The sequence below is a fragment of the Carya illinoinensis genome, chromosome 2 (genome assembly GCF_018687715.1).
Source record: "Carya illinoinensis cultivar Pawnee chromosome 2, C.illinoinensisPawnee_v1, whole genome shotgun sequence".
In the NCBI taxonomy this organism is placed as follows: domain Eukaryota; kingdom Viridiplantae; phylum Streptophyta; class Magnoliopsida; order Fagales; family Juglandaceae; genus Carya; species Carya illinoinensis.
This window is the reverse complement of record NC_056753.1, coordinates 31,477,704-31,503,516: the sequence shown is the minus strand read 5'-3', so window position 1 is coordinate 31,503,516 and position 25,813 is coordinate 31,477,704. Positions and strand designations below refer to the sequence as shown.

Below are 25,813 nucleotides of genomic sequence, written 5' to 3'. Positions count from 1 at the left end.
ACTTATTTTGTCAGTGGGCAAAAACATTATGTTGTGTGGTGAATACAAATTGGGTGTGTAATATGAATAGATTGTTAGACAGGCATCCTAAGTTCGTTTCGATTCATTTATTAAATGAACTTGTTTGTGAATTAGAAATTATGATTTATTATTAAATGATACAATTTTTATAAAACTCAAATTAACTCGATTAGCTCGACTTGTAATATTCATCATATAAATTGTAATGATGTGATCTCATATATTATGTGAATAGTAGTGAAAAAAATAATGTTAAAATATTGAATATTGATGAATAATCATAAAAAGTAATAAAAATAGATGAAAAGTAATGATAAAATAATAAATAGTAGTAGCACCCAAAATAGTCCTAAAAGTGATGTTTGACGAATCAATCAAATATATGTTTATTTTAAAATAAATAAAAAATTATGGCTTTACATCAAATTATTAATTAAAATTTTAATCATACACATATTGTATATTTAGTAAGGGTGTCAATATGTTACATGACTTGTTAACTCAATACAAACACGACACGATAATAACCGGTTAGAATTGAGTCTTAACAGGTTCGAGTCAAAACAGGTTGACCCGTTAAGACACGATTGCTTAACAGGCTGATAACGGGTCAACCCGTTTTGACCCGTTATGACATGTTAAGAAAATTAAAGTTACAATTATACCATTTTACCCAAAAGTAAAATTGTTAGAATTTTAATTTCAATATTTTTATTATTTAGATTGTAATTTTGGATTTGTAGTTAGTATTATAATTTTTATAAATATTGTAATTTTAATATTTATAAAAAATTATACTAAATTTAATAAGTTTAAATAGATTAATTTTAGGTCTATTCAATCTATTCAATCTATTTACATAAACAGTTTGAAATGTGTCGTATCGTGTTGTGTTAACCTATTTAATAATATTTACTAATAGGTTAAAACGGGTTGATATGACACGACATGTTATATTAATGGATCGTATTACAGTTTGAGATTTTGACATAATAAATTTAACGGGCCGGGTTATGATTGACCTATATAATATAATATACATATTTTGATAAGACACGAACACAATCCGTTAACACAATTTGATACCCCTAATATTTAGAGATAAATATCTTAAAAAACTATGTATATTATTTTTTTGAAAGAAGGTAAACAATTCAAATTGGGCTGGAGTGGCCCAAAAGCTAAATTACTTGCCGGCTGCCACAATAGTAGAGAAATTAGGGCCCAATACCTGGCCCCAAAGGTCTTGGGTATTGACGTAAATGTACGTAAAATAAAACCTGAATGGGGAAAATATTGGGAGTTCGACAACTGCTTAACTGCACGTTTACAAAACCCTCGCTCACAAACCCGTCTATTTCCCTCTCTTCCCCTCTCTCTCTATCTCTCTCTCTCTCTGCTGTTCTTTTCTATTTTACTGAAAAACCCTAACCGGTGCATCTCAACCAACGACATTGGGGTTTTGATTGCTACTGATACTTATTTATTGTACGTAAATACATATATATTTTGAATTTCGCTGTTGGGGACCTGGGACGGGGGGAGGTTTAGGGCTTTTGTCAGACAGAGTTTGAGATGGTCTCTAACGGCTCCGTAGTCGAGGGTGGTGAAACTCAGTTACTCTCTGCGCGGGTGCGCAGGACCATCCAATCCATCAAGGAAATTGTGGGTAACCACTCTGAGTTGGATATCTATGCGGCCCTGAAGGAAACTAACATGGATCCTAATGAAACGGCTCAGAAATTGCTCAACCAAGGTGGGGTTCATACTGGCTTTCGGTGTGTTGTATTGGCTTTATGCTTCTTCTTTTGCTTTGTTTTGGTTAATGGCTTCTTGTTGTTTTACTGATTTCTAGCTTGGAAGTTGGTTAAGGTTGTCGATTTCGATGTTTTGTTTGGGGGTTCAAACCTATTGTTGGCTTACGCTGGTTCTTTGTGTTCGTTTATAACTTTATGCTCTCTAATTTTATTTATTTATTTTGCGTTTTGCTTGGTTTTGGTTAATGAAATTTATTTTTTCTGTGATAACTTGAAGTTGAGTTTTAGACTGCGGATGAGCTTTTTTTTCGTTGGGATTGGGACTTATGCTTTGGTTTTGGGCTGTAATGGCTGTAACTTCAGTTCACACTTGTGTATTAAATATACAGCTTACTGCAACTCTAAGTATGTGAATAAGACTCACACATGATCACCAATAGTTATGCACTCATTTTCTACTCGGGATTTGTGCACCCTGGGATTAGTTGGACTCTGTTCCAGACACCTGTTTCCAATTATTATTATTATTATTATTATTATTTTTTAACTCGGGATTTGCCAGTATACCTTGAAAGCGAGTATTATTTCAGTAATTCAGTTTGTAACTCATTCCCTCGATGTTAGAATTGTTGCCCTTCTTGCTTAAAAATTGTAGAATAGATAGATAACACTTCTGGATAGATTGTTTTTCTACTACTTGGTACCCAAGATTAGAAACCTACCTGGACCTAGCCTTACCCATGTCATGCGATATGCCACTTACAGAGGAATGTGCAAGATAGGGGTTGGCAGCTGATTTACAGCTAATGTAAAATACTCCTGTAGAAGTTATTTTTTTTTATAAGTAACTCCTTTAGAAGTTATTTTTGTTCAAATTAAATATTAAATATTTTAGAATGAATTTTCAGGATTTCAAATACAACTATGTTGGAATGAAAATTGTAGAATGCTTCCCATTCCAACATGATGCATTAGATCATTCCTTGATTAAAATCCCTCAGGAATTTTGGCCCAGTCCCAACTGTTTGGTTTAGTTGAATATAGTTTATTGATGCAAGAAGACAATTTTTTTTTTTGGATCTGTTTGTTTCATGAATTGAGAGAATTATGCTTACATATTATCAAATGTTTTGGGTTCTCTCTTTTACAATTTTGTTGGGACTCTAATTTTTTCTGAAATACTTTGAGAAATGTTTTTAACACATAATAGATTATTTGAATGGCTATCTAGGATGCAATGTTAGTTGTTGCATGTACTTTTCATAAGGTATTATCAATGGCATATGTTGGACAAGCTGTGATGTGACTGTATATTATAGGTTATTATTGCTGATGATCTCTTTGAAGGCTGAACTTCACAACTTTGGATGGTGCTTCCTCTATCTGTTATAGAGCTGTAGTTTGATTGCTTTGTAATGTGAACTTTCTAGCTTGTTTGGACTGTATTCTTAATTATATTTCAATGCAATCATGTTTTATATTTTTTAGATCCATTCCATGAGGTCAAGAGAAGAAGAGATAAGAAGAAGGAGGTATGGGATTTTTCCAAGCTAATTTTTGCTCCTTTTCCTTAAATCACTCTTAATTTTTATGAGAATTTGAGGTTTTATTTGAATTCCACTTATTGGTGAATTTGATACACTTTCTTGGGAGTACAAATATCATGATTTTTATCCAATTTCTTGAACATTTTCCAATAGTTGAGCATATTTTGGGTACAGTATTAGGATGTTCACAAGTGATATGCCTAATGATTAATCGTTTGTATTGCATATAATGTTGTTTAATTGTTTGATTTGGACCTCTTGGACCTTCCTTTAATGGGGGGTGTATCCACCTGGTCTAATAGTTGTGGCTGGTCAAGATTGGATTATTTTCTCGTTTCTCCTTCTTGGGAGGCACATTACCTGGAGCTGTGTCAAAAGAGAATGCCTCAGGCGTGTTTGGACCATTTCCCTATTTTGCTGGACAGCGGTTGTAATGCCCCAAACCACATGGCCTATACTTCAAAAGGACTAGTCAATGATACAATTTGAGTTTCATTGGAATCTTATAAAGAGTAAGAATTTCTCATTTTCAAGTAATGTGGAATTCCATGTACCACTTATCTTTATCTTTATCATATGAGGTATCGCAATCTCCTCTCCTTAAATTCCCAATGTCCTCGTCGAGCCAATCCATCGTAGGTGACACAACCCAAGTAGCATATTTCTGGTTGGAACTTGGCTCTGATACCATTTGTAACGCCCTAATGGAAGTTCGAACCACATAGTCTTTACTGTAAAAAGACTAGTCAATGATACAATTTGAGTCTCATTGGAACCCTATAAAGAGTAAGAACTTTCCTTCCCAAGCAATGTGAGATTTCATACACCACATATTCTTATCCTTATTATATAGGGTATCACAACGGTGGCATTCATGAGGCTAAATATATTTTAAGTTTGAAAATATGTGATTAAGAGCTATGGGTGAAAACCGACGCCTTTGGTGCTGCTTTTGGGCAAAACCGACTCTGACTAATGTCTAAAAAAAAGGGAGGAGCAACTGACCGTAATTGGTTGATGGGGAGGAGGAAAACCAACCGTATTGATTTCAGCGGTTCTCAGTTCCCCTAGTGGCAAGCTTCTTCTTCTTCACATATAGAGAGAGAGAGAGAGAGAGAGAGAGAGAGAGAGAGAGAGAGAGAGAGAGAGAGAGAGAGAGAGAGAGAGAGAGAGAGAGAGAGATTTGCAGAGGAGTGAATCAGGGAAGAAGACGACCCCATCTCGAAACGATGCCGTTTTATACTTATACGTTTTGAATAAAACGCCGTTTGTATACGTTTCGTACATATTTTTTTTTTCATACGTAATACCAAACGGCGTTGTTTCCTTTATGTTTTGTATACTTATATGTGTAAAACGACACTGCTCCACTTAGTTTAAGTGGAACGGTGTCGTTTTGATTAGGGTATATTAAAAAAAATAGTATTATTTTATTGGCCGATTCAGCAGATCGATCCAGTTTCAAATTGAGACCGAACCGCTGAACGTTGTTTCCTTCAAATTTCCACCGCATCCTGGCTGGTTCGCCACCAGTTTCGGCCAGTTCTTGACGCGGCCAGTCGGTTCCCGTTGGTGGCGGCTGGTTGCGTCGGTTTCTGTTCTCCCCTATTGGGAGTTGATGGCTTTGTTGGCAAGGTTAGGAGTTGGTGGACATCTTATCAGTTCACGGGTACCCCCAGTTTTATTCCTGCTGGTAATTGAATCTTGATTTAAAGGAATGGAATGTAGAAGTTTTTGGGAATTTCAATGGTAAGGAAAATTCCCTTATGGAGGAGTTGCAGGTTTTGGAGTTTGTGAAAGAGGATGGGGCCCTTTTTGAAGAGGCTTTTTTTAGGGAAAAATCTGTGGTGGTTGATCTTGAGAGGGTGTTATTGATGGAGGAAATCTACTGGCGGCAAAAATCAAGGGCTTTTTGGTTGAAAGAGGGATACAAATGCACTAAATTTTTTAATATGATGACCAACTCGCATTGTAGGAGCAATGCTATCTAGATGCTCCACTCTGATGGTTGTGTGATCTCATCTCCTCTTGAGATTCAGGATCTTATTGTGCATTATTCTGAAGATCTTCTCTCTGAATCTGCTTCTTGGAGGCCTAGACTTGGTTTTTGACTCTCTCGATCCTCTTAGTGTGAGTCAGTTGGAGAGACCGTTTAATGAGGAAGAGGTTTTTTAGGTGGTTAGTGGGATGGTCAAAGACAAAGCTCCTAATCTGGATGGTTTTTTAATGGCCTTCTTTCAAGTTTGTTGGGAGATTGTGAAAGAAGATGTGATGCAAGTTTTTCAGGAGTTTTTCTCTTTTTAAGAAGTTTGAAAAATCTCTTAATGCCACTTTCATTGCCCTCATCCCCAAGAAACTTGGAGCTTTTGAGCTTAAGGATTTTCAACCTATTAGTCTTGTGAGTGGGGTTTACAAGATAATATCAAAGGTCTTTGCTAATCGTATGAGCAGGGTAATGGTGCAAATTATTTATAAGCCCCAAAATGCATTTGTTTAGGGTAGACAAATCTTTGATTTGGTGCTTATTGCTAATGAATACCTAGACAGTCACTTGAGGGAGGGTGCTCCCGGTGTTCTTTGTGAGCTTGATATGGAAAAAGCTTTGATCTTGTGAATTGAGACTTCCTTCTCTATATGCTTGGGAGATGCGGTTTTGGGGCAAGGTGGTGCTCATGGATTAGGCATTGTGTTTCTACTGCTCGTTTCTTGGTATTGGTTAATGGTAACCTTGCTGGCTTTTTCCATAGCTCGCGTAGTTTGATACAAGGGGATCCCTTATCCCTTTCTTTTTTGTCATTATTTTGGAGGTGTTGGGACGGATGGTGGAGGCTGCTGTTTTTTTGGGGGGGGGTTCCTTTCTGGCTTTTCGGTTGGTAATGCCATTAATGGGTCTATTACTCTTTCACATCTTCTTTTTGCAGATGATACCCTCATTTTTTGTGATGCAAATCGTGGTCATATTCAAGCCTTAAGGGATTTTTTATTATGCTTTGAAGCTGTTTTGGGCCTTAAGATGAATCTTGATAAGTCTGAGTTGGTTCCGGTTGGGGAGGTGTGTAGTATCAATGGCTTGGCAAGTTTGTTGGGCTGTAAAATTGCCTATCTTCCTACGAAATATTTGGCTCTTGTTGGGGGCGCCTTTCAAGGCCCGTGCTATTTGGGATGGGGTTGTTGAGAAAGTTGAGAGAAGGCTAGCTGGTTGGAAGTGACTATATTTATCTGAAGGGGGTTAGACTTACTCTTGTTAAGATTTCTAATCTCCCCACTTATTTTCTATTGTTGTTTCTATTGCATGTAGGGATGGCCAACCGAATTGAGAAGTTGTTTCGTGTTTTTTTATGTGGTGGTATGATTGAGGAAAGTGGAAACTAAGTTCTACCTTGTTAGTTGGAACAAAGTTTGTTCTTCTATTTCGGTTGGAGGGTTGGGAGTTCGTAATTTGAGGGTTTTTAATAAGGTGTTATTGTGAAAGTGGATATGGAGATATCAATTGAAAGGGAAGTCGCTTTGGAAGGAGGTAATTGATCAGAAGTATGGTAGTGCTTGGAGGGGCTGGTGCTCTAATGTAGTCCAGGGGGCTTATGGTGTGGGGCTTTGGAAGTTCATTAGAAAAGGCTAGGAGAGCTTTGTTAGTCATGTGAGTTATGCTGTTGGTGAGGGATCTAGGATCCGTTTCTGGTTTGACATTTGGTGTGATCATTAGGCCCTCAATAGCGTGTTTCTGGCTATTTTTTGATTGGCTTCGGATCAGTTTGCTGCTGTTTCAAATTTGATTTGTCATTCCAAGGGGGCGATTCAGTGGAATATTTGTTTAACTCGAGCTGTACAAGATTGGGAGATCGAAGAAGTTTCAACTTTCTTCAGCTTCTTATACTCCTTGAGACAGTAATGTTGTGGATAGGATGTTGTGGATGTTGAAGGGTATAAAAAATTTGCTGCTTGTTCGTACTATAAGCTATTGACTTTTCAGGATAGTCATCCTTTTCCTTGGAAGCGAATTTGGAGGTCGCATGTGCCTTCCAAAGTGGCTTTTTTCATTTGGACTTCATCCCTTGGGAAAATCTTGACACTGGATAATTTGAGGAAGCGATGTATTATAGTTATGGAGTGGTGCTTCATGTGCAAAATGAGTGGGGAAACCATGGATAATCTTCTTTTGCATTGTGAGATGGCAAGGGCTTTGTGGAATGAAATCTTTCGTAGAATTGGCTTGGCTTGGGTGATGTCGTTGAGAGTGGTTGACTTTCTCGTGTGTTGGAACGGGTTTCATGGTTGTTCTCAAGTGGGCGCGGCTTGGAAGACGATTCCTTGGTGTCTTATGTGGTGCATTTGGATGGAAAGGAATGAGTGGTGTTTTAATGACGGAGCATTCTCTTGAACATATCTGGAATTTTTTTGTACACTTGTTGCTGTTTTGGTTTTCAGCTTTAGCGAATAACGGATCTTCCGTTCATGATTTTCTGATGTCTCTTTTCATATCCTAGAATGTATTTAGGTGTTTTCTCTTGTATACTTCCTGTGTACATGGGCTTCACCTATACATTCCATCTTTAATAAAATATCTTATTACTTGTCAAAAACAAAATATTCTGAAACAAAATATTCTGTTGTTTTGACAATTGTATAATGCCATGCCCTTAATCTTTTGAAAGATGTTGATCTCTTAATTTCTAATTTCACTTACAAAAAAAAATTCACTTTTAATTTTAATGATACTATTACCAAATGTTTTGGCTGTAGAAACCCTGGAATCTTATCAAATTTTTGTTGTCAGCTTCATCTCTTTAATATTCCATGAGAATGGAGTTACAATGATGCTACCATGCTAATTAATTAAATAAATATGCATTTGATTTTTTGATCATGTAAATGTGATGACCTTTTTGAAAATAGTATCTCATTTATTTTACCCTCCTATGATCCAATCATGAATTGTTTTGACTCTCAGTTTCATTCACGATTGTTAAGTTTAGGGAAAGCAACATGAGTCTGCAATGAGACTGAGGGGATTTGTGATTTATACCATGTCTTTATACATGTTGCCATCGTATGATTAGGCATTTATCCTTGAGGCAATTTTTTGATGGTTTTGTTCATTCATCCTTTTTGGTTAAATTTATCAATAGTTTATTCGGAATCTTGGGTTGCATAACATCTTTATCAACAACTGCATGTGCATACAGAATATGGAGTACAAGGGCTCTGTGGATCCACAAAGTCATTCTGAGAATGTTGGTCAAGGGATGAAACTTCATCCATTTTCTGATCGTAATGTCCGAAGAGGAGGAGGCTATACAAGGAAAGCTTTACCTGGTAAATGGAATGTCACTACCTTCTTCTTCTTCTTCTTCTTCTTTTCCTCCGTTTCTCTTAGTACTTTTCACATGAATATTAATTTTTAGACAAGGTACTTCACTGATTTGTGGTGTTCAAATATTCTTCCTATCCCCTTCTTCTTCTTTTCTTTTTTTTTTTTTAAGAGCAATCTGGTGATAATTTGACATTAAATTATTTTAGGAGATTGGACATATTCAGTAAATCTTCTGTTTCTGATTTCTTGGTTTTGTTATTAATAAATATACTTCTATATGGATTTACTATTAGAAATTTGGATGAACTTATTCTCTATTGAAAGCAAATAGAACACCTGATTATTGCTTTATGCCATATTTATCAAGTTTGTTGCTGTATGGATGATGTACATGCTCCCGGTGCCACCATGATCGAAGTGCTAACAACCTAAGTGATGGGTATCAATTTAACGTAGGGCGGTCTTTAGTGGATTTATTTGAATAAATTTGTGTTCTTTCATCCTTTTACTAATTTTTCCTGCTGTATAATTCTGGTATTACTTGATACTCGACACTTTTATAAACATATGTCCAGTATTGTTATTAATGTCATGGTTTCTTTGCACTTCATATTTCATTGCTGTGCATGACAACGTTCACACATTCTACAGAATGTTTATGAAAATGGATTGATGTATTTGTTGCTTCTGTTTAATTTTCTATGGACTGCTTGTTTATGGATATGTACTTGCTACATGCAGGTATCAAGTTCCGTGTTGTGAGAGATAATAGAGTTAATCAAAATACAGATAAAGAAGTGAAGCCTGCTTTGCCGCAACATACAAGGTCTACCAATGAGAAAGTGATCCCAAATGTTCCTGCAAAGGGGTAAGAATCTTTACATAAAAATGATTTTTATTTATTTTTCTCTCCATATTGCCTATACATATATGGTCTTAATTGTGCATCAGTGCCTCACTTGAAAATATAATTTTATTTTGATCAAAGAATATGTTGGCCATGTCCAGATTAACTGCAACAATCAATTTCCAAAAGATATTGTTTTTGAAGATAAAGGAAGCCAGTATTCACCCACTCTTTATGTTGGATATTTAGACATGCTAAACTTGATAAAAAGCAATAGAAGCCCAAATGGAGATCATTGTCTTAGGTGTTTAGCCAAAAAATAGATGGGAGAAAAGATGAAATAACAAAGAATTTGGTAAATGCTACAATGGAGTGGAGCATACCTGAATAAGCACATACTCTGAATTGTATAATCATATCATTTATATATGGTTGTTGTATGCTCTTTAAGCAGATTTACAGAAACCTCAGGCAGTCAGAAGCCCTTTGGTGGACGAAGTTCATCTCAGACTTTGAATGGGCCGAATGAATCACACCCTAGACATCCTCGGGATGCCAGTTTGAGGAAAAATGATGGGAAAGTACCAGAGGAAAAGCGGTCTTCAGTTTCCTACACAAATTCTCGGATGCAAGCAGCAAAGTTAAACAACTCCCACCCAAGTCCTGCAAGTCTGGCATCAAGCAGTTCTGCTGTTGGGGTGTATTTCTCTTCCACAGATCCGGTTCATGTGCCATCTCCAGATTCCCGACCCTCAGGAACTGTTGGAGCTATTAAGCGTGAAGTTGGTGTCGTCGGTGTTCGTAGACAGCATTCTGACAATTCTGTCAAAACGTCTACCATGCCAAGTAATTCTTTCGCAAATTCACTTTTGGTTAAGGATGGTTCTTCAGAATCATTTCGACCCCTCAATGTGTTTTCTAGAACTGACCAGCGGAGCCAAACTACTGCAACTGATTCTGTTATTGCCAGCATGTCAGTCAGCAGATCATTCTTAAGCAACCAGAATAGTGGCAGGCCACATCAACAACCTGTTAGTCATCAGAAAGGTACTTGTCGAATTTGAGCTATGTTCTTTATAAAATGTAAATGAAGTTTTCTTCATTCACTAGATTATCATAACTAGAAATCTGATGGTGCTAATTTATAGAGTTTTTTTTTTTTGAAATTTGTGCTGGTTAAAACTCAAAATTGATAATTTGGTGCTAGGGCGGGTTAGCGTTAGTAAACGATGGAAGAGCTTAAAATTTATTCTTTCAGTAGTTGGTTTATTGGACAGCTGCAGTAGATTTTAATGAGCCCAGTTTTCATGACTTCTTTCTATCTTTTTCTATTTCGTGCTTTTATTGTATACGTTCTATTTATTTGGGCTATGTATTTTTTCTATCTTTTTCTATTTCGTGCTTCTATTGTATACGTTCTATTTATCTGGGCTATGTCTTTAGTGTTCTTCAATATATCTTCAATTACTTGTATAAATAAAGGCCAGGTTAGAACTCTTCTATTGCTTATAGAGCCAATTTAAGCAAGATAGCTCTACAATGTGAATGCAAAACTTAAGTTGCTTATTTTTTTGTTTTTGTTTGTACTTGTAATTTTTTTTGTTGGATTGGTCTGACTGGAGTAAATGCAGCTTAAGTTCTGTGTAGTAAGCCCGATTTGTTAAGCTACTTACAGCTAATTTTCTTGAATCATACACCACTGTATAAGAAGGTGCATTTTTCTAATTAATTTTTTTTTTCAATCAGTAAATACGAATTTTATTAAAAAGGCCTAATGAAAAATGTTCTTTTATGATGCATTTTTTTCCTACAAGAAATATTTTCTTTCAGGGTGTCATTACATTTTGATTAACGATGTACTTATGTGCTGCATTGCCTTGATCACTTCCATTTGGTGGTTTGTGTACTTGGAGATGTGCTTTTAACTTTGTTGACTAGTGTTTCCCATTTCAGTAGCTTGCCTTTGTTTGAGCTGTACTGGGTAGAGAAAAAAAAAGTGGGAGAAGAGGGGGCAGGGATCTATCTCCATTTTACATATGGCCGTTTATAAATTTTTGGAAGAGAATTGACCATGAGTTTTGATGCAGCTTCCCAGCATAAAATAGCGTGGAAACCTAAATCTAGCCAAAAGTCAGCTGTTAGTAGCCCTGGGGTAATTGGAACGCCTACAAAATCTATTTCGCCACCTGCTGAAAATCTAGAGGATTTGGAATCTGAAACAGACAAGTTCCAAGATAAGCTTTCAAGTGTAAACATCTATGAGAATCAAAATGTGATCATAGCACAGCATATACGAGTCCCTGAGACTGATCGCTGTCGGCTTACATTTGGCAGCATTGGGACTGAATTTGATTCTTCAAGGAATCTTGTTTCTGGACTGCAAGCTGTAGGAACTACAGAAGAATCAAATGGGGACCCTCCAGCGAGGTTGGTATCGTATTTATTCATGATAGTGAAAATCTTGGAACATCTGAAATGCAATTGATTATTTTGAAAATTCTCTTGTTTAAAATTTAGTTCATGTTTTGGAAATTCAGGGATTATCTTTTAGTTATAATGTATGATCCATTCAAGTAGTGTATAATCTAATCGAGAAGTTTTAAATGTTAATACATTATGGCAGTTTGTCGGTGTCAGCTCCAGAGTCTTCTGGCGATGATGCTTCTGGTAGCAGGCTGGCAGAATTACATGATGGTCTTGTTAGAAATTCTGGATCTGATTCTCCATCTTCTGTAGTGGCTTCTGAGCATCAACTGCCTGATAAGAAACAGTCCTCAAGCCCTCAGAATTTGGATAATTATGCAGATATTGGATTGGTTCGAGACAATAGTCCATCTTATGTCCCGTCAGAGTCGCAGCACCATCAAGATCCTCCTGAACTATCAGGATTTTCGGTGAGTTAATTTTTTAGATTTCTGATGCTAGTAAATTTTGCCTGCTAAACTTCAATTCTGACCATGTAGGGTGAAAAGTTGCTATTTTTATGACCTTTAATGTGTTGTAAACTGGTGATTTTGTTGTTAATGTTATTGATGCTATGGGGTATATGTTTTTCACTTCTCATCGTCCTCCATTGTGACTTGTATTGGTTTTCTAGCAGGCATACGATCCTCAGACCGGTTATGATATACCCTATTTTAGACCCACAGTGGATGAAACTATACGGGGCCAGGGTCTACCATCTCCTCAGGAGGTAAATCTGATTGATTTATTGTTAAATGCGCACAAAGCAGTGCTCATCACACTTGTATGAACACGGCCCTAATTGATTGTAATGTTTGTTTTGGTGTATGAGCACAAAGCAGTGCTCATCACCTTGGATTCTTTTCATTGTTTAGGGGCTTTTGGTTGTGTTTCTGTAGGTGATGTATGAAATTACATAAGAGTATTTTACAAAGCATCAATGATTGATTGCTGACTGATCCTTGTACTTATGAAAGTAATTTTATGTCAGCCAAATTTTGATTAGTAGTCAAAAGGTTTGATGTTCAATGTTATTTGGGCATGCGAGTATACATTTCATTTAATGGGCTTTTCGCTACAGCCACAACCTGCAAAGTGAAACAGAACCACTTTTAATTTAGAAAAACACTAGGGACATAGGGATCTCACAAACTGATATGGCATAGTGCTAGTGTGCCGTATCAATTAAATTTTATTTTTTATTTTTTTGCACTTCTCCCTGGTCCTCGTCCCCATCCCCCCACACCCGTTCTTCTCCTTTCACAGAGCCTAGAAAGCCAGAGAGAGTGCCGTTGAGGTGCAACGACGCGGCTTGCGGGACGAGGAAGATGGCAACGACGTCAGTGAGGGGCGAGGAAGATGTCTGGGCTGGAGAGATGGGGGGTCTCGAGAGTTTTGGGAAAGGGAGCGGGGAAGGGGGGAGGAGGGGAGGGGCGCAGGGAGGGGGGAAAATGAAAAGAAATGACTGACGTGGCACACTAGTACTGCACCACGTCAGCTTGTGGGATCCATTTGTATCTCTAGCATCTCTATTTATTTTAACTGACTTTACACACCTAGCCAACATCTTTATATTTGATGCTACCAAATAAGTGATTTTTTTTTTGTCTCTTATGAATGCAGGCTTTAAGTTCACATACAACCAACAGCATCCCTGCATCAACAATTGCCATGGTACAACAGCAGCAACCGCCTGTAGCACAGATGTACCCGCAAGTTCATGTTTCCCATTTTCCGAATCTTATGCCATACCGTCAGTTCCTTCCCCCACTTTATGTTTCACCAATGGCCATGCCTGGCTATTCCAGTAATGCAGCGTATCCTCATCCATCAAATGGTAGCAGTTACTTGCTCATGCCGGGAGGTAGTTCACATGTAAATGCAAGCAGCCTGAAGTATGGAGTTCAACAGTTTAAGCCTGTTCCTGCTGGCAGTCCCACAGGGTTTGGAAATTTTACCAACCCAACAGGGTATATTAATGCTCCTGGTGTAGTTGGTGGTGCAAATGGGCTTGAAGATTCATCTAGAATCAAATACAAAGATGGCAATATTTATGTTTCAAATCCGCAGGTGAAATACATTTCTTGTTTTTTCTTATGGAACCTACACGTATAGTTGATCTATCAAAGTGTCTCATCCAAGTAAGTTGAATGTGGGGGCCTCAGTTGTAATTTATGGATTTCTCTTTATGCCTAGGTATACCTATTTATGGCATTGTTGTCTGATAAGTTCAGACTGTTGGTTTTAAAACTTGCACTTATGACTAAGAAAAATGATGAATTTAGAATTCGAAATTTCAATTTTTGGATGTTGATGAGGCCATCAATTAGCAGCTCATATATAGATATATTAGCTACTCGTCAGAAAATAGGCCCTGACTTGTTCGATTACAAAGCAGCTCGTAATAGCTTTCAGACCTAATTTCCTCATTGCTAACATCCTGCTGTGTATATGCCCTTCTGCTATATTTCTGCTTCGTGTTACCAGATCTGCTTCCATACCAGGAGGTGCCTGCTGTATCAATTTACAATTTTTGAGCACAAAAAAAATGTATACAGGATAGGAACTTATTTATTTTAAATTTATTGCGCTGCAATTACATGCTGTTGGATTAGAGGTAAACCCATTAAGGGTGTACCCTTGCCTTTGAGTGCGCTTGGATGTCTCCTCTCTTGCCTTTTGCTATGCATTTTCAATCAATAAAATTTGGCTGGCTTACATTTGTAGTCGTTAAAACACCTTTCTTTTTATTTTTTATTTTTCAATTCCATTTTACTGGGGTCATTCCGCCCGAATTCTTATTTTCAGTATATGCCATGGCAGGCCGAGGCCTCTGAAATATGGATTCAGAACCCAAGGGAGCTTCCAGGTATGCAATCCACTCCGTACTACAACATGCCAGCGCAATCGCCTCATGGTGCCTATATGCCATCCCACACAGGTCATGCTTCCTTCAATGCAGCTGCTGCACAATCTTCACACATGCAATTTCCGGGTATGTACCATCCTTCTCCACAGCCTGCTGCAATTACCAGTCCACACCACTTAGGCCCTGCTATGGGAGGTAATGTTGGAGTTGGTGTGGCTGCAGCTGCTCCTGGGGCGCAAGTGGGTGGCTATCAGCAGCCCCAACTGGGTCATCTCAATTGGACGACAAACTTCTAAAAGAAATGTGAAGTTAAAACCCTTTGCTTTTAAGGGTTTGTAGTAGCTATAGAAAAATTTAAGTTTTTTATGAAATGAATGATTAATTTCGTTCATCTATTAAATGCGGCTGGTTGTGCTTTAGTTTTAGTTCCCGTTGTTTGCAATTGATATGGCATATGTTTCAATTCCGATGGTAGGAATTAGATCCTCCTGGGGGAGTTCCAAAGCGGATGGGTTTCAACCTTGATAATTTGAACTTGTTAATCCAATAGTTGCTGGAAATTTTCCGTGTAATGAGAGCAGGTTGTGGTTGCGAGCAGCCCCCAATACTTTGTACGGCTAGGAGTTGCTGCCTGCTGGCAAAAAATGTAGATTCTTTGTTCCCGAACCTAACTCTGTATTGAATGTTGTTATTCCAACAAGTAATGTATTTATGGGATCACAATGGAGCTTAAAATATTACTTAATGACAGATAAGGTAGAGTTCTAATCTGAAAGAAAGGAGACCAACTCCCATGTTTTGTTCTACTTACTTTCACTGTGCTGCCTTTCGTCGTTGGATTAGAAAACTTTATTGCAGACGATGTGAATTTGTTGTATTCTTGCTTTCCCCTTTCTTGCCCAGTTGTAGCTATCAGTGGGCAATGACCCCGAACCGAGGAAGCCCTTTGGTGAAGGCTTGGGTTGAAGTGTTGGCGAGACTCGAAGAGTGCTTCGTGGAGGTAGCCATCGGTTGAGTCTGACTCTAATTACGTGGGTGGAGAAAAGGACTTGATTTTTGAGTCTCACCTCTTTCTATATTGAGTTTGAATACGGTAAATTTACATTTCTTTTACAATCAGCGAGCGCCGAGTGTGGGTATCACTTCAGTCCGAGACTGGTAAATATTCAAGCTAAAATAAGCATTATAATTAGAGCTCGGAAGTGGTCGACCACACCCTCATTATCGGGTGGTGGGGATTGTATACTCGAGGTTCTGTGCACTGTTGGACAAGTCAGACAGACGGCAGTGGTTGATCTTACCCGCTTGCTTGGAACAGATGATCTTCCCTGGAGTGGAGTCCTGGGGCCCCAAGTATCATTCATTCCCCAACACAAAATGTTAGAACAATTTGCATCTGAGATTTATGTAAATGGAATTCAGGTTTATCTGTTAAAAAGAATATATATATTGAAAAATTTTATATTTCATATTACTATCTTACTTTCCTTTTATTAAGTAAGATGTGTTATATTTATCATCTTTGAATGATTATTTATTGAATATTTTCTTATTATTCAATAGTTATGTTTAATAAAGATGAAAGTAAGATGTGTTATATTTATCATCTTTGAATGATTATTTATTGAATATTTTCTTATTATTCAATAGTTATGTTTAATAAAGATGAAAGTAAGATGAGAGTGTGGTATGTGTGTATATATATTATAAAGTTCCTACGGCGGCCACGCGTTCGATGGTCAAATAAAAAATGAAAAAAGGCCGGGAGAGTCGCCTTTCTTTTAAATAATGTCAAAAGAAAGAAAGAAGGGGCCGGCGGTAAAAGGAGGCTGCTTTATTCCGTGCCCTTTGTTCTCTAGATCTGTTCAGACTTGAGAGTAGGATCAGAGGCCTTTGTTCTGTTTGTTTATGGCTTTAGTCCTGGACTCTGGAGGAGGAGGAGGAGGCTTTATGCCCTTTGGGATCACCACCAACACTACTTTTCCTTTGTTTCTTTTTGGTCACTTCACGCCCTCATGCCACACATGTACCAGACTCAAGTCTCCCCCCCAGCGACGACCGCAAGCCCCCATCCTTCCATCGTCTTCTACTGAAGCTGCATGTCATGCGTGTTAGAAAGAGAGAGACAATCTACCAACAAGTGTCGACTAAGCAATGTATGTGATAAAAAAAGATGATGAATTAAATATTTAAAAAGTTGCTGCATCATGTGTACTTACGTGCTAGCTTGATCAATAGGACTTGCCGATGTGGGCTCATGACTTTAAAGCAATTTGGTGCGTTACGTACACTGTAGCTGTGCGTCGGAAATGGAATAATACAGATCACTATTAGTCGACTAGTAGAGATTGTACTTGCCGTGGCCACTGGCGTAGGTACGTAGCTAGGTATATGCAGAATGCATGCATGGAGAACCTGTTTCCTTGATCTTATATTCCATCATGGAGAAAATCCCGGCATTAAGTTTTGATAATATCGGAAAATATCAACAAATAAAATTTGTAGATAAAAAAATATCGATCCCGACTCCCTCTTATGTTTACATGTAATGCCATATATGCACGGATCGATCCTGAAGTTTCCATATGACAATCGATCGATGATATCCTTTTCTCCCTCCTAGCTATCTGGGGCTGGCGTTCTAACCCAATCGCCCATGCATGATCTCTCGTCCGTTCTTTCTTTCTTTTTTTCTTTTTCATTTTACTCAACCACTAGCTAGTTTCTTCCCTAATTATATATCCATCATATACTTAAGTATATATAAATGTGAGAGAAAAGTTAGCCAGTGCAATTCATCATGGCCATTGATGGCGATTGAAGATTAATTACATATATAGTTATCGACTTTAATTGGTTCAATACGATCATGTATATATATATATATATATATATATATATATATATAAGGTACTGGACTCGCAACTCCTTTATGATTCTTGGCTTTATAATGACAAATTCAGATGGGCCAAAAGCAATAGTACTTAAGTTCTCAACAACTGGAGCTCCACAGTACTCGAAACGAAGGTGAGAATAATAATAATGGGAAACATGCATGGTCCTGTGCATGCCACCATCATTTCCGAGTATTCAATATATATATATATATTATATATATAGGACAAATACACTTAATGTGGTAGCAAACAAATTTATAAGTGGAAACAAATTATTCTTTCTGAAGCGACTGCTAGCTAGCAGCTGCTCATTCTGGGGAAGAATATTAGTCATTTCACTGTATCATGTTTTGATGTGTGGTTGCTCTAAATGTTGTTGGGGGTGGTGGCAGAAATCCTAGAGTCTATCCACATAGAATATTGTCTAGATTCGTTCTTAGGTGGGATGATGCATATGGTAGATAGTGGAAATATGGGGTAAACTACTTTTTATTGATTAGGGCTTGTCAATCTTAATATTTAGTTGGTTTTTGGGTCCCCAGATTGCTCATTCCATGATCTGAATGGAATCTTCCGTCTTTCGTCCTTCTCTCATTAAACCCGTGATATGAAAGGAATCTCTCTCTCTCTCTCTCTCTCTCTCTCTCAAACTTTTTCATGATATATATGCTTACTAGCTTGCTGTCTATACCATGTTGGTAGGGCACTCTACCATAAGATCGTATGATGCCCGAGAGCAACATGATCAAGAGAAGTGCATTCAAGAGTGCTCAAAACTCTAGCTTGCATGTGGGTACTCACCCTAAATTAATAAAACACAAAAATTTAAGTCCTAAGATCGGTAGAAAATTAGAAAACACGTACATGATCATGATACTGATCATGAATATATATTGACTGGAATGGAACTTTCATGTAAAATTTGAGTACAAAATTTTGTTCCACAAACATATTCCATTCTTGTTAGATTTAAGTTATTTGGAACAAGGGAGATGAGACACGTGTACAGTTTATGACTTATTATTATTATTATTGTTGTTGTCGTAGTATAGATCAGCAAATTAATGTTAGTTTGCTTAGTGCAGGTACTTGATCGGCCACACACACACACACACACACACACACACATATACATACAATAATTAAAGGATTCATGTCTTGAGTTTGAAGCTAGGGAAGGTGGATGGAAAGAGAGATGATGGAGGAGTGGTACATGCGAGGAAAAGGGAGATGCTAGCGATGATCAAGAAGAGCAATGCACACGCATGCACGAAGTTGCTTTTTAAAGCCTTTTTCCCTTAACTTATTAGATCAAACTAATCTCATCACTTTATCCCTTCCCGCAAACATTCTCTTGCATCTCCTAATCCCCTCCAACTTTATCCTAAACAAATCACTTGTGCTTTTGTTCTTAATTGTTTTAGTTTCTTAATTAATTTCTCTTTCTCTAAAAAGTTTAGGAGCCACGAGTGCAATCATTGTGCAAATAATTAAGCACCCCCTCAGACTCCTCTCTCTCTCTCTCTCTCTCTCTCTCTCTCTCTCTCTCTCACACACACACGTACACATTCAGCAGATTAATTTGCCGACTAATGGAAGTCATGAGAGGCATGAGGTTAATTTAGATTATGGTGTTTAATCATACTGTGCGCAAATCATGCTCTTGAAGGATCTCTGGTCTGGTGTTCATGTACAATATTCAAAATTAAGCACCATACCTATCATAAGATCAATTAAAGTTGAGTAGTACTCCATTATTCCTTACCCATTTTAGAACACATGCAGATCATCCTTTTCAACTATCAAGCTAACTGAGTTGAATGGTCCAAAATTAAGAGAGAAATATGCACATTATCTGGGTTCTACAAAGTTTAATGTTCTTAATTTGTAAAGAATATTTTGAGCAGTATGAACCCATATAAGTATTTAATTAATGTTGTATCTATCTCTTTATGCATTGGATGATCATCTAATTCAGTCCACAACTATTTGAGAGAATCTTAATTGCCCAAATCCATGAAATTTAATCTTGTTGATTTCCATTATATATAGATATATAATGTCATTACAAGAAATATGACTATTTATGATAGATTATATGCGATAAAAATGACTATTTATGATCAAAACATACTCATTTTGACAGAAAATAATCACTTTTAAAGGAAATAGTTGGTCACAATGTACTGAACAGTTTTCTTATAGTGTATGTATCATGTACATGCTTGGTCTGTATAAGGTATACATACCTGCATACAAGAATTACTATGTACCGCGTACATGTTGATCATAACATGCATAAATCACTTATAATGGATACATGTTTATAATGATCATAAATCAAGCCGTTAGAAAGTGATACAGTAAACTAATTATTATTGCATCCAAAGATTATGATCATGATCACTAGAGCAGCCACATAATTACCTTGTCGACAATCTCTATGCCCACAATGATAATTAATCAAGTTAATTGTTATATTACATGAACCAATATATATATATATATATATATATATATATATATATATGCATATGCTCAACATATAATCAATTAAAGGTTTACGAGGCTAACACTAATTAATTTAAAGTAGTAAATGGTATAAGTAACGTCAGACTATAAAATCTGGCCTGGGAGGGAGGAAATTAATTAATGTTTTCCAGATAATTTCGTAATTATTATATATATATATGTTCTTATATACATATATATGTTGGAAGTGGATCATGAGTACGTACTGTTTTAATACATGATCATTATATAGTAAATTATAATCAAGACTATATATGTTGGCCAAATCAACTACATCATTAATTATTATATTTTCTTATAAATTACTGCTGTTATATTTCTCTGCCCATATATATATATATATATATATATATATATTTTCCTATATTCATCTTATCATTATAACTTTTTTAAATTCTCATACAAAATATAATAAACAATTAATTTTTTTTAAATTTCAAAACAATAATAATATTAAAAACTAATATTCTAACAACTTTTTATTCAACTCTTAACTATTATCTAAAATCAGTGTATATGATAGTCGCACCTTATTAATTCCCTGGCATACGCAGTTTTTCCCTAGATATATATTATATAAATATGGCTTGATTATTGGGAATACCTTGGTTTTTATTTATTTTTTAAATAGAAAGATTTCATGAACACTGACAAAAACCTTGATGGTTGACTAGTTATAAGGGAAATCCAGTGATTCTAACATGACATGATAGGGCATGATCACTGGTGTCAGTCAACCCCCACAAAACCACAGTACGTACCAGAACAAATATATAGTTATAATTATAATTCCCCCAAATTTATAAATAAAGAGCTAGCTAGCTACCCGCATCAGTTGACAGTAGAAGAAGGCACTAATTCAATGTAATTAAACAGCTTAATAATCCCTCATAATTATATATATATATATATATATAGTACAGTTGACCTGTTCATCGACTAAAACGATATATGGAGGTGCCCTCTTTTTCTGAAAAGAAAACAAAACCCAGTTTAAAAAGAATAAAAAATCAAAATCTCTGCTTTAATAATGGTAGTAATTATAATATATAGGTTAATATTTACTACTTGGGGTCATGATCATCGCAATGATGAATCGTACGGACGGAACTTGTATTAAGAACGAAGGAAATCCCCATTTAGACTAGCTAGGATGTTGATGATCATCATCATCAACAGCTAGCTGCTATCTAGCTAGGCTATATTATTATCTTCTTATATACTTACCAACATATAATACATGTTAATGCATGCATGATCACCATACGCGCATGCCTTGTGGTAATTGTCAATTGTACGTGGAAAATGTATGAAGTTCTTTTAGGTAAGGGCAAAAATGTAAGAATTTTAAATAATAAAATGAGAGAGAGAGAGAGAGAGAGAGAGAGAGAGAGAGAGAGAGAGAGAGAGAGAGAGAGTATAATTGGTTGTGAAGTTGTAGGATCACCATCTTATTTCTCTGTATGTATATGATCCCGCACCTTAATAACTTTGCTTCCTTTTTAGTGGAAAAGCGACTAAGGATCTAATGTCACTTCATGTTGGAGGAGGCAAACCATATATATATCTATATATTTATATATATATAAGTATTTCAATTAAATAATAATGGGGAGGGAGAAAAACGAGTTCATAATTGGTACACCATGATCATCATTTGCCAACCTGGCATTATTGGTTCGAGGTTGGACTTCTATTCACGCAGTCTTTTTATTTTTTAACTTATTCCCTACAAAAAAAATTAATTTATTCAAATATTTATTATTTTCTACGTAGATTTGTAGTTAATATTAAATATTCAATATATATATATACATTTTAAAATTTAATTAATATTTTTCATTCGAAAATTTTAAATTAAAAAAAGAATTTGAGAGATGTCATAGGTGGGAAAAATTTTACTACTTAAATTATATAACCATTTGTGATGATGATTATTAGTTACATATAGTCATACAAAAAATTAAAACATCACTACGATGTTTTTAGAGTAATGATATTTATCATTATTTCATAATATGACATTGGATGATTGGAAATTATATATTATATTTTATTTGTGAATATATCATTTAATGTCATGTTATTAAATGATAAAAAGATGATAAAGAAATAATTTTTTTTCTTTTTATAAACGTGAAGTTCATTTCAATAATGTTTGGAGTGTATAAAACATCAAAGACGACGTTGCAAATAAATACATGATATCCGTCCGTCCTTATAAGAGACTGTACATAGGAACAGCTTCTAAAAGGAGCGCGCGCTCTCTCTCTCAATCATCTTCTACTCTCTCTCTCTCTCTCTCTCTCTTTCCACCAGCGTGGCTTTTGGCTTTCTTTGCTCTCTCTCTCTCTCTTCGTGGGCGATCAAGCGCGCACCCATCAATGCCCAAGTTGCTTTATCTCCGTCTTCGTTTGCTCTCTCTTGAAATTAACAAGAAACAGAACAGAACAGTACTCCTTGTGTTGCGGATCATCTTCTCTTACTTCTTTCACGTACAATCATGATTTCCTCCCCCTCTTCCTTCTCTCTCACTGAGGCAGACAATAAGAATAAATAATTGATATCGTTTAAGAACTCATTGTCTTACGATTCTTGGTTCCCTTCATTCTCTCCCTTCTAGATCTCCTTGTTGTACTTCTGTATAAAAAAGCATGGATAGGTGGGGCAAATCGCTACGAGAAGATCGCCACCGACACCGGAGAGACAACCCATCTTTCTCTTCCACTCTTCTCGACACGATTTATCGGTCCATCGACGAAGGCAACGGCAAAGAACGGGAAGAGGAAATCATTCATTACAGAGAAACCATGAGAAAGAAACAGAGCGATGGCCTAAAAGAACAAGACGAAGAAATTGCGAGCTTCCGACGACCATGGATGATCGAGAATTACTGGATGGAAAAGAAAGTGAAAGAAAAGGTATTGGGACGCCGGAACTCCACGGCGGACTTAGAAAGAAAATCGAGAGATGACCGCGGTTTTATGTTGCAGAATTCCAGCTCGAGCTCTTCGGAGTCCAGCTCCGGAGCAGGGTTCTCTTCGTCCGAGTCGGAACCCGTTCATGCGTCGAAATCAAGTGCTTCGTGCTACTCTATGCAGAGGCCGAAACCCATTCGGACCGGTTTTTCCCAGAAGCCTCAATCGGAGAAGTTTGGTACTGGTGGCTATGGTGAACGAAGCAATTATATTTCTTCTTCAACGCAAAAGCCAAAGCACGAGAACGGTTTCGTGAAGACCAAATCCAAGGCCCTGAAAATCTACGGAGATTTGAAGAAGGTGAAGCAGCCGATATCTCCCGGTGGACGCCTCGCGAGCTTTCTCAACTCACTTTTCACTGCAGGAAACGCAAAGAAGGAAAAGATGTCGTCGTCGTCATCAGTCGTTGGAGGGTATGATTCAACCAGTTCGGAGAGAAAATCCAAGTCCACAACTACAACGTCCACATGTTCTTCCGCTTCTTCGTTTTCGCGGTCTTGTCTAATCACGACACCGCCTCCGAGAAGCAAATTCAGCAATAGCACCAGCGGCGCGAAAAGGTCGGTGAGGTTTTGCCCTCATGTTAGTGTGATTGTAGACGAGGATTGCAGGCCATGTGGGCATAAAAGTCCATCTGATCAGGACAAACCGGGGATAATGGCTGTTTCTACCATAGGAACAGAGGGGGACGAGGAGATAAAATGTTATGTCATGGGTGGCAGTTATCGGGTTGAGGAAGTTGCCAAAGATGATCTGTTGAAGAATTATCATAAAGAAAAGCATGACATGGATATGATGAGAGATCATGTGGTTCCTCAAAATCACGACAATGGAGATTCTTCTGAGGGAGAAGAAGAAGAAGATGATGATGATGCAGACAGTTGTTCAAGCTCTGATCTGTTCGAATTGGATAATCTTTCAGCTATTGGGATCGAGAGGTACCGCGAAGAATTGCCCGTTTATGAAACAACGCATATCGATACCAATCGAGCCATTGCCAATGGCTTAATTATGTAACTTCCATAGAACTTGGAAATTTTCCTTTTCTTTTTTAGCCTTTGGAGTTAATGGTTTGGGGGTTTACTTTGAGACAATAATATTTATCTTATTGTAAGTATTGTAAGTACCAGCAGTTTCTCTTTTACCATGCACCCTTTACTTAATTCTCTTTTTAATTTTTCCCTTCGCTTTTGTTTTATTATATATAGGTTAATGTATGGAGAATTGCTTATATATTTTATCCTCTTCAATCATATTTATTGATATGACATATTTTCAAGTGACTATCCAAGTAATGAAAAATATCAAAAACTCTATATGTAATTATTTTTACATATTTCTTTATGTATTTACTAATGTGATTGGTTGCATTATTATTTTTAAATATAAAATAACTGTTTTGGTCAATCTCATTAAAAAAGTGCACAAGAAGAACTCAAAAATAATTACTATATGAAGCAAAACTCTTAATATTATAATATTGGTGTAACCTTTCGAAAAAGAAAGATGAGAAGACATGTATAGGAATTAAGTAAAGAAAAAGAAGTTAATTAAAGATTAGTAGATAATTATTGTAATCACGAGCAAAAATGGAAAAAGGTAAAGAGGGTAGTAATGAAGGAGAAGATGGACGAGGTTAAAAGCAAAGGCAGATTTTCTACTCTTCCAACCATGCATGTAAGAAAGAGAGTGTGAGAGTGGGACCTCCCTTTGCTTGAAGATGACACTATCTCTATAAATTACATCATCATGTATTATATATATATATATATATATATATATATATATATATATATATATATATGTATGAGAGATATTAATTTATAGTGATTAAAAAAAAAAAAACTGAAAACGTGGCTCATGAGTAGTACTTAATCCGGAAAGATCATAGCTAATTTTATTAATTTCTTTTATGTAAAACAATCTTTTATTAAATTAGATTTTGATTTAAAGTTAATGGCGGGATCGGAGGGTGATCACAAAAACCATTAATCTCCGGCTGTGAGATCAGTAGTGTTTTACATGCAGAAAGTAATAAAAAGAAAGTGATTTTGATGAGTTTATGTAAAGAAATTAGGAGGTCATGAGGGGTAGATGAAATATGCGTAAGCTTGGATATATATATATATATATTTATATTTTTCATGTTTGAATTAGCAAGGGTCAAGCTGGCTAGCTTGAAATGGTTTGAAATGTTTCTTGAATTTGCTAAAAGACATTATAAATGAGCCCCATGATAAACTTTTTTTTTTTTTTTTTTTGTTTAATCCGACAGGAAATCATCAAGTCTTGGAACTCTTTTACATTATATATATATATATATATATATATATATATATATATATATATATATATATAAATTAGGACATAATTAATCTTTGGAAATTAAATTTTTTTTCTCCAGATATGGGATTGAAGCAATAAAATAACTAAAATTATATTCATGATATCCTTAAAATTAATATTCAAGCCAACTCTCGTGCGCGAAGCTGGGAGTACTTTTCTCACAAAGAGGAATGGGTTTGATCGGCGAGTTTGGATCTTAAATTTATCTTAATTTATCTTATTTAATCATTACAATGTTTTTAAAT

The 25,813-nt window shown here is 36.3% G+C and overlaps 2 protein-coding genes across 8 annotated transcripts; both read left to right on the top strand.

The window, feature by feature from the left end:
* The first annotated feature begins 1,336 nt into the window (after positions 1–1,336).
* On the top strand, positions 1,337–16,284 carry LOC122300921 (GBF-interacting protein 1-like). 7 transcript variants are annotated; one of them, XM_043111909.1, is made up of 11 exons: positions 1,337–1,777; positions 3,267–3,310; positions 8,509–8,638; positions 9,378–9,504; positions 9,938–10,530; positions 11,571–11,910; positions 12,107–12,377; positions 12,581–12,676; positions 13,570–14,016; positions 14,755–14,941; positions 15,719–16,284. In XM_043111909.1, the coding sequence occupies exons 1-11, from the start codon at positions 1,597–1,599 to the stop codon at positions 15,739–15,741; spliced, it is 2,439 nt and encodes an 812-aa protein (XP_042967843.1). In that variant the 5' UTR covers positions 1,337–1,596; the 3' UTR covers positions 15,742–16,284. The 7 variants fall into 7 exon arrangements, with proteins under 7 accessions (XP_042967843.1, XP_042967842.1, XP_042967838.1 ...); XM_043111908.1 differs by lacking the exon at positions 15,719–16,284 and adding an exon at positions 15,038–15,538; XM_043111904.1 differs by lacking the exon at positions 15,719–16,284 and having other exon boundaries at positions 14,755–15,538.
* A 6,181-nt stretch (positions 16,285–22,465) lies between these two features.
* LOC122300920 (protein BIG GRAIN 1-like A) lies at positions 22,466–24,366 on the top strand. Its single transcript, XM_043111903.1, has one exon. The coding sequence runs from the start codon at positions 22,899–22,901 to the stop codon at positions 24,237–24,239; it is 1,341 nt and encodes a 446-aa protein (XP_042967837.1). The 5' UTR covers positions 22,466–22,898; the 3' UTR covers positions 24,240–24,366.
* Positions 24,367–25,813: the final 1,447 nt, after the last annotated feature.